The 15,617-nt window shown below is 34.9% G+C and overlaps 1 protein-coding gene across 4 annotated transcripts in view; it reads left to right on the top strand.

Moving 5' to 3' along the window:
* Window positions 1-15,617, top strand: part of LOC105225256 (protein Teyrha-meyrha) — a 58,694-nt gene that overhangs the window by 14,038 nt on the left and 29,039 nt on the right. For all 4 annotated transcript variants that reach the window (XM_049458092.1, XM_049458091.1, XM_049458094.1 and 1 more), the window contains exon 2: window positions 15,045-15,284. In XM_049458092.1, the coding sequence (XP_049314049.1) occupies window positions 15,045-15,284 (240 nt within the window). The remainder of the gene's footprint in view (window positions 1-15,044; window positions 15,285-15,617) is intronic.

The raw sequence follows: 15,617 nt of genomic DNA, 5'->3' as shown, positions 1-15,617 counted from the left end.
ACTTTTTCTAAATCTTCGAGAGTTGTCCTTTGCTGATATACTTTTATACCCTGCACAGAGTATATTAAGATTGCAACTATGTTTGTAACACCCAGAATGAAACCTTATAAAATATTTGTATATCTAAATAAGCTGAGTCGATTAAACCATGTCTGTCTGTCTTTTCTACACAAGGTCTGTCGCAAAAGAAACAGGACTGTTAAAAAAAAAACAACAAAAAATTAATATTTTTCAAAAGTTATATTTTTTTATTCAAAGTAGTTTCCTTGTGCTTCGATACAGCGTTTAGCTTGGTCAATTAGCATTTCAAATGAGTGTTTAAGGTCATTTTTCGGAATGCTGTTGAGAATATCGGTCGTCGCCTTTTGGATAGCTGAAATGTCCTGAAACCAGTGTCCTTTCATGGGCAAATGAAGTTTTCCAAATAAGTAAAAATCACAGGATGCCAGATCAGATGAGTAGGATGAGTGATTAATGGTTAATATGGAGTTTTTTGTCAAAAAATCAGTGACAAGCGTCGACCGATGACACGGCGCATTATCGGGCAACAGGCGCCAGGACCCTGCCTCACGGTATTGTGGTCGAGGACGACGAATGCGTGATAAAAGACGCTTCATAACACCAAGGTAAAACGCAGAATTAATCGTTTGGCCAGGTGGGCTGAACTCTCGGTGTACAATACCCTCGGAATCGAAAAACAAATCAGCATTGTCTTTATATGCATTTATATGCATTTTACGACCGATGACCAAAAGCTGCTGCACTTTTTGATCGATAACATCAATTGTAGTTATCCAATTCTCTTAAAATTTTTACGAAATATCAACAAAAGATCAAACTTTTTATTTCATATACCCAACAATAGGTGGCGCCACCAGAAATAGTTATATTTAAAAAGTTATGTTTCTTTTGCGACGGACCTTGTACATATATCTTATAATTTGAACACGTCCTTTTTCTCCATAACAAATAGCTGTCATACAAACTGAACGATCGGAATCAAGTTTTCATATGGAAAACTGTTTCATTTAACGAGATGCCTTCACTATATTTGACTTGGGTTAAGGTCCGTATCCAGCTCTCAAGTAATTGCTCAAGAAAAAAAATACATTATTTCTTCAAGTAATTTTGACAGCTGGTTACGCACTGTGAATGATCCACATTAGAAGAGCAAGAGAGAATAAATAAAGAAAATAAACTTTGTGTATAATATGTATGTATATATGTGTGAAGTAACATATAATAAATATTTTCCTTGCGATTTAAGAAATGTCGTTGATTTCAAAATGAAATATACGCCATAATAATGATTTTAACTAATTTAGGATGAATTTAACGATTACTTTGAATTTCCTTCAAGAAACAATTGTTGATTTCATGTTTCTTCGCAAAACCAGGTTTACCATATTCGCATTTTATTGAAAAAATATATTAAAAATTAGTACTAGATTTCTTTAGAGCTGCATACTCCCACAAGATAATTTCCTGCGGTAAACTTTCTTGACCATTTCTTAAGCTTTTTTTATGTGAAGTTTTTACATTTCTTGAGAGCTGGATACTAAGCTTTATTGTCTAAAACAATAGTGAAATCCGCTAAAAGAATTTTCAGAATGGATCACCAAAGCAGCTATAGCCATACAAACTGACCTAACGAAACCAAGGCCTTGAAAGGAATCTTTTATATTTGTGAAGGGTATTATAGCTTCGGATGGAGTCATGTGTAGAAGTTCACGCAAGTGAGGAAAGTTCTCTGATCGCCATTCACTTGGGAGTGGCCAGAAACGATTCTTTTACATATGACTCAAGCAGCTCACGACTTCCGATCTTTGACCAAGTATCCTCTGGGTAGCCTAAAAACATCCGTTTGAAGGCGAGCTAAAGTGAGAAGGCGAAACCTTCCCTCCGCAGGATTGTGCGCTGGGTTTGGGACCCACCACGTAAAACCAGTACCAATGAAAAGTAAACGGCAGCCTTGCTGATGTTAACTCGGCTATAATCGCGTAAGCGGTGTCTACGCCATTAAAGAAGAAGAAGATTATAGCTTCGGTGCAAAGGAAGTCAACGTTTTTTTATACTCTTGCAACCAGTTGCTACCGAGTATTATAGGTTTGCTCACCTAACGGTTATACGTATCACCTAAAACTGAACGAGATAGATATAGGGTTATGTATATGGATATGTATATAGATTATCAGGATGACGAGAAAAGTTGAAATCCAGGTGGCTGTCTGTCTGTCCGCTCGTCCGTACACGCTTTAACTTAAGTAAAAATTGAGATATTTCGATGAAACTTTGTATATGGGTTGCTTAGTAGAAAAAAGGCAGTTCGTAGATGGGCATAAGCACACCACTGCCACGCCCACAGATCGCCATAAACCGAAAACATATAAAGTGCCATAACTAAGCACTAAATTAAGATATAAAGCTGTAGGTTTGGACAGAGGATCGCGGTAGCAAGAGGCACGTGGAAAAAAACTTTTGAAAAAGTGGGCATGGCCCGTCCTCTACATATCAAATTTACTGAGTACAAATCTTATAAAACAATGTGAAAATGGATGAAATCGGAGGATAACCCCGCTTACTCCCCATATAATGGTACTGTTAAAAACTACTATAAGCGCGATAAATCAATAACTAAATACGCCATAGACGATTAATTTTACCACCGAGATGGTATTAGAGAGCAATATTTTTGTTGAAATCCCATATCTCGAGACCAGAGCAACCGATTTCGAGAAAATTACAAAATTTGGTGAGTGGCATTTTTTTTCATATTTTAAAATGGACGAAATCGGCCAACAACCACGTCTACTTCCCATATAGCTCAATTTTGAATTCCACTTGATTCGTTCAGTTTTCTGTACACAAATCAAGAGTCAATTAATATAACGGAATAAATCTTTGCACGAATAATACCTTTAATATGTTCTAGCTTATGACCAATTGTTTAAATCCAATAAAAGCTGTTCAAGCCTCTAGGTACCGAATATTTGGTCAACATTAGTTGACTTTTGATCGAAAATGTGATATAAAGGGTGAATTTTTAAGAGCTTGATAACTTTTTTTTAAAAAAAAAACGCATAAAATTTGCAAAATCTCATCGGTTCTTTATTTGAAACGTTAGATTGGTTCATGACATTTACTTTTTGAAGCTAATTTCATTTAAATGTTGACCGCGGCTGCGTCTTAGGTGGTCCATTCGGAAAGTCCAATTTTGGGCAACTTTTTCGAGCATTTCGGCCGGAATAGCCCGAATTTCTTCGGAAATGTTGTCTTCCAAAGCTGGAATAGTTGCTGGCTTATTTCTGTAGACTTTAGACTTGACGTAGCCCCACAAAAAATAGTCTAAAGGCGTTAAATCGCATGATCTTGGTGGCCAACTTACGGGTCCATTTCTTGAGATGAATTGTTGTCCGAAGTTTTCCCTCAAAATGGCCATAGAATCGCGAGCTGTGTGGCATGTAGCGCCATCTTGTTGAAACCACATGTCAACCAAGTTCAGTTCTTCCATTTTTGGCAACAAAAAGTTTGTTAGCATCGAACGATAGCGATCGCCATTCACCGTAACGTTGCGTCCAACAGCATCTTTGAAAAAATACGGTCCAATGATTCCACCAGCGTACAAACCACACCAAACAGTGCATTTTTCGGGATGCATGGGCAGTTCTTGAACGGCTTCTGGTTGCTCTTCACCCCAAATGCGGCAATTTTGCTTATTTACGTAGCCATTCAACCAGAAATGAGCCTCATCGCTGAACAAAATTTGTCGATAAGCACATTTCGAACCGAACACTGATTTTGGTAATAAAATTCAATGATTTGCAAGCGTTGCTCGTTAGTAAGTCTATTCATGATGAAATGTCAAAGCATACTGAGCATCTTTCTCTTTGACACCATGTCTGAAATCCCACGTGATCTGTCAAATACTAATGCATGAAAATCCTAACCTCAAAAAAATCACCCGTTATATAACTGAAATTAAGGGATAATCCTTCTCTAACAATGTTAGGTGTGCATGTCAAAAATGGGTTGAATCGGACTAATACTTCCCTTAGGGCTCATACACTTAACATAAAGATTTTTGATCTTCTTCTTCTTCTTTTGATCTTTGTGCCTAAATAGATAAATTTGAGCGTAAACTTGGTCTAGTCCCTATATAACTAATATCTGGAATTTCGAACATCCGGCTGGCTTTACTTTATATTATATGATTGGTTTAACACCTTAATGTATTTCCCAGACTTTGATTATTGTAAGTTAGCCCTTCCTTACTTGTTATACCCTGAACAGGGTATATTAAGTTTGTCACGATGTTTGTAACACCCAGAAGGAAGCATCAATGACCCTATAAAGTATATATATAAATGATCAGTATGTTGAGCTGAGTCGATTTAGCCATGTCCGTCTGTCTGTCCGTCCGTCTGTATATATACGAACTAGTCCCTCAGTTTTTAAGATATCCTTTTTAAATTTTGCAAACGTCATTTTCTCTTCAAGAAGCTGCTCATTTGTCGGAACGGCCGATATCGGACCACTATAACATATAGCTGCCATATAAACTGAACGATCGGAATCAAGTTCTTGTATGGAAAACTTTCACATTTGACAAGATATATTCACGAAATTTGGTATAGATTATTTTTGAAGGCAACAATGAAATCTCCGAAGAACTTGTTCTGATCGGATTACTATAGCATATAGCTGCCATACAAACTAAACAGATAGTTACTAACAGAAATGCACCTGTGAAGGGTATTTAGCTTCGGTGCAACCGAAGTTAACGTTTTTTCTTGTTAGAGTATGAATTTGGTACTTAAATATTTTTCCTTTCTAAAAAAAATTTGCCTCATTTTTACGAATTTCTGCTTCTTAGATATTGTTGGTTTTGGTCAAACCCCGTTTACTATTTTGAGGTTTCTCTGCAGGTACATATATTCCATGTACTAGACATTCATAAGCAAGAACAATGTGATCATATTTGCCGTCAAAGGTTCCAGTTACTTAACTCTTTCATGTCAGAATAAAAGTTGGCGTAGTTAAAATAATTTTGAGGGCATAAAGTTATTAGTTAAGCCTTAAATATGAACTGATATCACTTTCAAACTTCTATCTCTGCTAGTTTTAGCGTTATGAAATGTTGCTTATAAGCACCTAGTCCGTTGGAAAGAAATATGGAATTTTCAAACACTTACCGTTGACTTTAAATTGTACTACAAAACTTTATTGAAATAAAACTGGGAATTGAATTATGCTGTACATTCATTGTATTTGATATTAAAAATTCAAATCTATAGTTGATATTTCGAGGAAGCCCTTTAATTCCTCTAATGCAATGCAAATAAAGGATTTTTTATGGTTTGTTTAAGAAAAGACTTACAGCAGATTATGATAAAGCGACAAGTTGAGTGTAAAAAGCAAACAAAGTGTTATGCAAATGCCAACTCTACCAAACGAAGTCAGTGCATCTCCAACAACACCAACACCCTTACCAGCGCTCACGCAGCTGACCCACACAAGTATCGGTTGCAGTCATCACAACGGCAAGAACGCGCCATAAGTGGGTAGCTGTAAGAGATAATATTCGCTGATCAGGGGTTGGTTTTCGTTTCAATGGATGTGCACAAATCACTTTAATGCCTAATATTAAAATACACAAAGAAAAGTAGCTGATTATACACACCAGGAAAAGTGGCCAGTATTTTTTACAAGAGCGCTAACACAGCACACAGGGTGGTTATCCATACAAAATCGGTGTTTATTGTTGCAAATCAAAGCAATGTTCGTGTAATAAAATAAAAATTTATTTTAAACAACAGTGTATTGAGCGGTTGTTGTAAGGTGGTGAGGTGGTGAGGTGGTCGAACACCTGCGTCCCTGCTTTGCATGATGAATTATGAGTGGAATACATAACGGTAAATGTGGTATTACCACTTGTTTATTGTTAGCAAATAGATAAATGACTCTTTTGCATACATACCTACATGTACATATGTATTTGGAAATGAGAGCGACAAAAATGACACTCATGACAAGCCGCGCAGTAATTAATTGGCGATTTATTGTAGAATTGTGCAATTAATCAACGAATAAATAAATCACAGTGGGAGAGTGAAATGTGGCAAAAGGAATTGTAGAAACGGTAAAATTAGTTAGCATTATGCCTCATGTAGGTGCATACAAAAAATTTCATATTTGTTTTTACCATTTTCATTTTTCACCATTTTTACCATTTTTTTCATCATTCGAAATAATTCAATCAAACAAATCTATAGCAGTTCAGTTTAAAATATAAATTGTTATATAGATTAGCGACAAATTGTATCAGCTTTCATGTCAATAATGAATATTTTTTTTTGGTAATTTCGAAGATGGTGACAGTTTCCTTGATTTTTAAGTTTTATTGAAACTTATATATAATATATTAAAGTATACCTTCAACATAGTTTATACATTATTCACTCATTAAATTCGCACGCAATAATATAAAATAAAGTCGATTTTTCTGTCCCATGTCTCTTTGTATGCTTAAATCTTTAAAACTCGCAACTACGCAACGGATTTTGGAGCGATTTTTTTAATAGATAGAGTGATTGAAGAGGAAGGTTTATATGTATAATAACATCAATGAAATAGTGGAGAAATACTGTCATTTTTGAGATTTTTAATGTGAAGTCGTGAATAATTACATTTTTTCCGCTTACATTGCAAACACAGACTGAACTCTACGAGATTTATCAAAATAATTTACTAAGCAGCGTTTGAAAAGCTAGGCTTTGCTTGAGAGCGATAAGAGAGCTAATTAAAATTTGCATGTGCTACGGCACAATATCTTGGTTAAAAGAAAGAGTGAATCTGTCATCAACTAACGAACAAGTAGATAAGGTATAACTTGATCAAATATTAACGCGCCAACGAAAATATATTACTCGGTCGATACTGTTCTCGATTTGGAAGAAGATGTTAATTTTCCTACAGAATTTCTAAACACTTTGAACCCGTCTGGATTCCCTCCTCAAAAATGATGTTGAAAGTAGGTTGTCCTGTTATTTTATTAAGAAACCTGAATCCACCTAAATTTTGCAATAGCATGCGTTTGCTTGTGAAACCACTGACAACTTTCATAATAAAGTGCACAATACTCACAGGATGTGGTACCGGAGAAGATGTATTGATTCCACGAATCTTCTGTTACCATCGGATATACCCTTCTATTTTAACGTTTACAGTTTCCAGTAAAGACATCTTTTGCAGTGACCATTAATGAACCGCAGGTCAAACCTTCAACGTTGCTGGCTTAGATTTGACCGTTGACTGTTTTTCACATGACCAACGGTATGTCTGCTCTTTCAAGAGTAACCTCTAGAGCAGTGGTTCCCAAACTTATTTTGTCTACCGCCCACTTTGAGAATAAATATTTTTTTACCGCCCCCATTTTTTCACTTATTCAAAAATCACTATAACTTCAAATTAATTATTGTGACCTATATATGTATATTATAAACGAAACTTTTACTATAACCAGCAACTTGAAACCTGAGCGCAGTAGGTAACATACAACGGCGCTTAGGTCTCAAGTTAACTCTTACGGGCTCCACCTGCCAATAAGAATGATTATTGAAACACAACTTTATAGTATTATTAAAAATAAAAATAAAATAATCGATCCATATATAAAAACTAATGTGAAGGATGAATCTGATACTGTTTAATAAGTTTGTTAATATCAGGTTCCAATTTACTCAAGAACAGCAAGTCGCAAGTCGCCACGTTCGGTAACAAGCAAACGATTTATATTTTTAGTAAGCAGTGTTGTCACAGCACTAAATCCACGTTCACACAAATATGGCGATGGAAATGCCATCAAGAATCGTTGAACGATTGACCACAATCCAGGGTACAATTGCGAGATCGGTTTTTTAGCCAAAATTCTTGGTAACCATTTTTGAACTTGATTTTTATTTCCTCGTTTGTTGTCAATTCTATAAGTTCTTCTTCCAGCTGAGGTGACATTGCTGTGTTGACATTTGGAAACGGATCCAACACCCACTCTGGTATTTCCAAATTCAAAATGTCCTGGTATCGTTCGGTGAAGTCAATGTGGAAGTTTTCCAAATGTTGGCAGTAGGCAAACAATTCGTCGTTACTGCATGATACTGATAAATTCGGAAAATTGTGAAACTCACGTCTGCCCAGATTCTTTTTGTGAGCCAGCAGTTTGGCTGCGAAAGCAGCAACGACGTTTTTTGTTTTAATTAAATTTAGTTTATCGCCTTGCAGTTGGAGATTCATGTCGTTGAACAATTTATACAGGTCTGTCATGTAAGCTATATCATTCTTTGATGAAATTCTGTATCTTTAGTTTCCAAGAGCCCTATAACAGAGTCAAACAGGTTGCAGAATCGAGTCAGACAATTGGCTCTTGATAGCCAACGAACTTCAGTATGAAACAACAAACGATTGAAATCCTCGTTTTTAGTAATACAAAGCTAATGAAATAATCTATCATTTCAAGAGTTTGTTGCGGATTTTATTGACTGCTGTACACCAAGGACATCTGGAATTTTATTTTTTAAGTGCGCTATTAAGCCTTTATGGCACCCCATCATAGCCGGAACGCCAAACGTAGCAATTGAAATAATATTTTTCAAAGGAATCTCTTTCTCATCGCAAAACTTTTCCAATATATTGAATATGGTTTCGCCTTTTGTATCGGTCTCTAAATTTCTAGCAAATAATAGTTCTTCACATATTTTCTCATCTTTAATAAACCTCACGTAAGACAACAACAATGCTTCATTAGTTAGTAAAGTGGACTCATCGAGCTGAATTGAGAATTGGCTTGTCCTCAGGTGATCGCACAATGATTCTTCAATGTTTTCAGCCATTTCATCAATTCGTCTTTGCACAGAATTATTACTCAAAGGAATTTTTCGGATAATATCTGCGGCCGGTTTATGAAGCACGGTAGTTATTACTTCATTTATTGCTGGCAATATTAACTCTTCTCCGATGTTATGTGGTTTGCCTTTTTGAGCAATTAACAAAGAGATATTGTACGAAGCTCGAAGTCCGTCGTCATCTTGCTTAGCAGCCGCCGAAAATAGTTTTGCTACACTTGGCTGAGTATAATGCCTCTTCTCTAGGTCTTGAAAATATGCTACATTCTTGTCTCTCTTATCTGGATGCATTTTATTCAAATGATCTTGCAGGCTTCATTCGAAAATGTTTTTAGACATAGAAGACACAAAGGCGAGAATGGGTTTGTGGGATTTTCAATGAATCCGAATTTAATGTATTCCGCACAGTATTGCCGTCTCTTCTTTTTTACTTCCGACATTGTTTTGCTTTGAGAAATACGTTTAACTTCGCGAGTAGTGTAAAGGAGGCTTTAGTAATGCTCATCTATTGCGCGCAAAACCACAAATGAATATAAAATAAATATTACATTGTTTATATAGGAATGCTTAAGCACAATTATTATACAGTAGTCCAAAAATATGAATTCTTATTTTTCCTAGAAATACATTTGTAAAAAAAGGAGCTTTATCCTTTTCGTATTACCTTATTTTTCCCAGAAATACATTTGTAAGAAAGGATAAAGATCCTTTTTTTATTTTCCACATAAAAGATTTAAGGAGTTCAAAAGCTCAAAACGTGCGCTACATCAGCTCGAACCTACCTACCCTACACCTTTGCGCAAATGATTATATTTTGATAGCAAATGCCCACATACAGATTTGGCAATGGCAATTACAATACGTTTGACAGTTAGTATTCTATAAATTCTATCCTGTGGAAATGCCCCGTTATGAAATGGAGCGACCGATTGACATGATTTTCATTTTTTCTATATTTATTAAAATAGGACAGATATATGAACTATGCGGAGAGAAATATAGAACCGAGTTTGAGTAATCTTTTAATTCATATTAATTGATGTTCACAAGTTGCTAAGTTGTCTAAGAGGCCTCCTAGCTAAATAAAATTACAAATAACCCCCGAGGCCTCTACACAACGCCCACATTTTCTTTCTGGGTCTCTTACCGCCCCTCTTGACACCTGCAGCGCCCACAAGGGGGCGTTATCGCCCACTTTGGGAAACACTGCTCTAGAGCAAACATGTTTGTATTGTCTAATGACATGAAAGCTGTGAACGTTGTATAAAAGGACATTCTGTAATATATCAAATGTTGTAAAAATAAAATAAATTAGTAAAAATGTAGTGTATGAATTTAGTTATTCCAAGTCAGTAGAAAATCTTCATGGTATAGGGAAAGAAGAATTCTTTTACTCCAAATTTAAGGCGTGCGGTCCACAGGCAGTAAGGGGCGAAAGCTCTGTGCAAAGCGGGTGCCACGCAAGTTCATAATCTAACAAAAACAACGAATTGCTCATTTCGCCTCTTTCCAACTTGCAAATCTCTTTTCAACGGTTGATTTCGCTGGTGCAGAGCCCAAATTCAATAGTATTTTCCCCTCAAAAAGCAATGCTTTATTAACACACGAAATGCTTTATAATCCATTTTTTTGTAAACTAACACAAGTTGCTCCACAAAATTGCTATAATCTAACAAATAGAAATCATATATGTAGATGGTAGTAGTAAAGTATTAATTATGTGTCAGCCCCAGTAAAGCGTGGACGGGTCCTCTAGTTTGAATATATTTTTCAGCTTTCAATCAAATAATTTCGTTTTCGAGAATTCCTAATACATATAATTCATACATATGTAGTATATAATTTTGAATACGTGTCAAAAATTTAAAAATTGTTTTTGCCTTTTTCCAGGGACGGAAAATAACAGTTATTGCATAAGTTTTGAATAAAAAACATCATTTTGAAAGAAGGATCGAATATATTATATATGACATGGTAATAGAATTTTTTTTTATATTTTGAGGACTACACATATATGTCAAAAGCATTTAAAATTTTATGTTTTTTTACAAAATAATCGTTATAACTTTATTTTAATTTTTATTTTGTGCTTACAACATAAGAGTCATTAGATATCTTTTTTTATCACAGAATAATAGTTATGTGGTGAGTTTTACTTCTTAGGGTGTCCACGGAGTAAACGCTCAAAACTAAGCTGAGCATAAATGCGTGTATTGCGTAAATGGGAAATCCTGAACAAAAAATAAAAATTAAAATATAACGATTGTTTTGTTATGAAAGCATAAAAATTTAAAAATCATTATTAAAGTTAGTTTTTCGCCTATTTCTCATACCTGTTACGGTTCCTGCTTCTTCTCGCCTTCACCTCTTTTAGAGGGTGATCCATTTCGAGGTAAAGAAAAACCACAAAAGCTTCAACATTGAGCCAAAAATGGGCCTCATCGCTGAACAAAATTTTTTCGAAATCGTCGGTTCTCCTTGAACATTTTCAAGAGTATATAGAGTGAAGCGATGTCGTTTGGGCAGCTCTTGCACAAACTGTATTTTGTATGCTTCCAATTTAAGATCTTTACGTAAAATGTCCAAATGCTTCCTCACTCTTTCGGAATTTATAGAAGTTTATAGTTAGTTATTTCACTATTTCACGTTTGTGTTCGCACATGACTTCAAGCAGTGATAAGCGGTCAAAGTTCAAGATCTCCAACTTCATTTTTTGAATTTGTATTAATCGAATTATTTGTTACTAGAGATTTAACATACCAATTAGAGATGAAGAAGCTAAAATCATAAATGATTAAATTATTGATCAAATTGACATTAATAGATGTTATCAGGAGCTAACTACGTACAGTCTTACACTTGAATGTAAGCAATTCCAATTTCAATGTATATAGTAAGATCAATAATCTAAATGATATAATTTTCTTGCTGGAACAAACTATTAATCCAATAAATAAGGTTTTTCTTAACGCCAAATAGACGGAATACTGTATTTCCCTTGAATAACAGTTGAGTGAAATTGAAACATATACAAGAAAAAATATGAACCACGAAGTATTATTTTACATAATTATACCAAAAATTCATTTATCAAGCTTATAAGAATATATACTAATATCTTGCTTCTAACTAAGTTAAAAGTCCATACATAATCACCGCCTCACCACAGAGACAAATTGAATAAATTACTCGTTAATTAAAAAATAATATCACGCATGTGATTTAGTTTAAGCCTTTGCCAAGTAGTCGAGCCTCAGCACTTCATTAAGTTTTTGTAAACCAAAAGTAAATAATTTCCATTGTCTTCTTGCAACTTCGGCAAGAACTTAAGAAATACTTTTTTAAATAGGAATAGGTATAGGTAAAGTGACATTGAAATACATATATGTATGTATGTATATATCTACAGACTTAGTCTAAGTGCGCACTTAGTTGTAACATGTGTCTTAACCTTTTTCAACAAACATGTATTTACGACACCGTTCGCCGTTATCTTGCAAAGTTAAGATCGTAATAATGGCAAATTCCCCTTTTTCGTGTGGGCAACACTTTTTGTGCCCATTCATTAATGTCGAGCTGTAAGATTAGTCGCGTGATTTATATACTCGTATGGAAAGTTTTAAAAGGCTGGTTGCATCCAAGAACGATATGTGAGCCCTTACTTGCATACATTTACTTAAAAAGGAGAAAGGAGGAAGTAGAGTGGTTGTAATCAGCTTCTGGAAGTTTTGATTTTTATGAGGATCGTTTAGAATGTTTAAGATGTGATCAAAGAAGTCCAGTACGATTTTCGTTCCGAGTAATGCGATTAATTGCAGTTTGATGACACTAGTATTTACATTTTTGGGTTACGGAGATAGCCAATTCATTTATGTACTATACAGACAATTATGTATTATATTGTTATCTATCTCTATCTTTATTTTCGTGAGGTGTTTGATATAATAACAACGCTGATTTCTTTTGAGATGGTTGAAATTTGTTGGTTTCAAAATTAATTTTTAAAATTAACCGATAATGTGGTTTTGGAGATTATAAGAATAATCACTATTAAAAAAAGTAAAATAATGCACGTACTTCTTTCGTGGTATAAACATACATTACATATGAGCAAAGCAGCTGATAAGTTTGAATTCGTTTTTTATCAAAGTATTTTGCCTTAGACTTGTTAAAAACGGGCTTAAGTTTTTATCTACTTTTATAATTTATAGAAAATACCATAAAAAACATATTAATTTCTACTTATAATTCCGCATACATACATATACTAACTGTAAATATACATATGTGTCATATTTGTTTGTGTGTTGGCATATAATTTCTTTATTGCCTTACGCAAGTCATGTGTCGCGGATTTTCCAATAACCTTTAACCATTTAACGAAGTATAATCTTTGCATAATTTACGGCGCATTTACGCGGCATTTAGTCTAGCAATTTTCAAAAATGTTGTCAATGAACAAGTTTATTTAAATTTTATACTTATCACACATGCATAAATTACGAAACCTCCATCGAGGGGCAGTGGAGTGAGTTACAAGAGTATTACACACGTCATTTGTGAAAATGATATGTTGCAAACACACGCCACACATAATATATACACATGTGTGCGTGTCACAGAGCCACTGCGTTAGGCTGATGACGGGGTCTGGATAACGACGTTTATGCTAAATCGAAGTGGCGACAGGATAACATGTGTGGCAGCAACCCTCAAGCGTGTGGCGTGAGGCTGGGTGACAGCAAGGGGTGTAAACTATGGGGTCCACAGTTTTGTTGATTTAGTTTTAAAAGTCAAATATTTTGTTTGTCAAATTATCATACAAATTTTGAGAAAATGTGTGAAATTTGTTGCAATATATGCATTGTTGTTTTTTAAACTTCAAGACAAATGAATATGTGAAGTGAAATTTAGTGGAAATATAAACAAGTAGAGCACTTTAAGAAGTAATTGAAGCGCTGAAGTACTTAGATGACTAGAAAATATGAATCTCAATGTATTTAGTATTAGAATTTCCCTCTTTCTTTATGGATTTAATGCAGTCTGGATTTTTCAAAATATCGAAACATTTTTTTTGGTAAAAACTGCACTTAGAGCCTTAAATACCTTAATACATTGGTAAAATAGTGAAATAAATATTTCGCTTTTGAATCCACTATAGTGCGGACCGCTTGGATTTGTTCAGCTTCAAAACATAAACTTAGTTGCCCCGAAACTGCATTTTCCTAAAAAAAGATAATACGAATAATGGCCCAGTTGCCGCAGTATCTAAGTATCAAAATGTAAATATAAAATTGTTGTCCATCCAAATAGTGTTTAATAAAGCCTTAAGAAAAAATCGATTTATTTATCTTTACTACTTAAATAAATTGTCAAAGTTAGGCCCGAATTTGGAGCTTTGAACTGGCGTAAATTGTGAAATTACTTTTTATATTTTTGTTAAATTGTTAGGCAGTACTTTTCCCCCCCTTTTATTTATTTAAACGCTTTTATTCAAAACGCAATCAAATTTATTTGAAGACTGCTTGCGTAAAGCCTCAAAAAGCGCATGTATTATCTTGCCACATTGACAGCTTTTCTACACAATTAGATTCGGCTCATAAAATACAAAAAAACTCAATTCAACTCCTTCACAACCAATAAAGTGTCCACTTGAAGCATTCACCAATGGATACAACTGACCCGCAACAAATCCTTGGTCGAAATAATAGCAGTGTAATGCTGTGTGAGACGTAGACAAGACGACTGACCCGAGCTTAACGTGTCATTACCCTGCGCAGCAGAAATGCCAATAAACAACAACACTTTATGTCATGCATACAAATATATTTCGCTCGGATATTGCAAATATTTTCATATTTTTTCGCCAAAAAACCCAAAACATGTGCATCAAACATGATAGTTTATTTGCTCGCCAAAGTGCCCGTACCAAAAGGATAAAACCCTTTCCTCGGAAAAAGTACAACAACTTATTATACGTACATATATTACATTAGAAAGTGGCATCAATAATACATATGTACATATACATATATGGAGCTTTTTATGGAGCTTATTACTTTTCCATAACATTTGTCTGCTTAGAAGAAATTTTCCGCATGCTAAAGAAGAAATTTTGCTCATTTTGTGTGTTCGTTTTTCTTGCAGTTACCAGACGCCAAAGATCTACACAATATGTCACTTGTCGGTAGTTACGGCACACACCTGCTGCACAGCTTCCATCCGCACCTGTTACAGACGCTCAACCATGGCATGTTGGCGGCGAATGGGGGGCCAGCGAGCTACTTTGCCAGCGACCGCGGACTCGGAAAACCATCGGTATTATCGAATTTTCAACTGCCGTCGGCGTTTTCACCACCCAAATATATAGGCATATCACTGGATCAGGTGAGTTTTATAACACATATCAAAGCGGTCTTCTTACAATGGTCGAGCGTAATGTTAATCATTGAGAAACTTACCATTAAACTCATTCAGAAACTCAAAATCCATTTAAAATACTAGTAAGTAGAAGAGAAACACTTATTGAAAGCCTAGCATATTGCATTTTCGATTAAATCATTTACATACCCAGTTCTATATATGTATGTACATAAATAGCAGAGATAACCCACAAAATATTTAGGAGAAGTACGGACAGTGCAGGTGAAGGTAACAAAAGCCTTCTACTACTAAAGATGGGGGCCATAGCTTCAGATACTTGGTCAAGCGGAAGCCAGT

This window comes from Bactrocera dorsalis, chromosome 5 (genome assembly GCF_023373825.1).
Source record: "Bactrocera dorsalis isolate Fly_Bdor chromosome 5, ASM2337382v1, whole genome shotgun sequence".
NCBI lineage: Eukaryota > Metazoa > Arthropoda > Insecta > Diptera > Tephritidae > Bactrocera > Bactrocera dorsalis.
The sequence above is the reverse complement of the archived record's forward strand: the minus strand, read 5'-3'. Positions and strand labels throughout refer to the sequence as shown.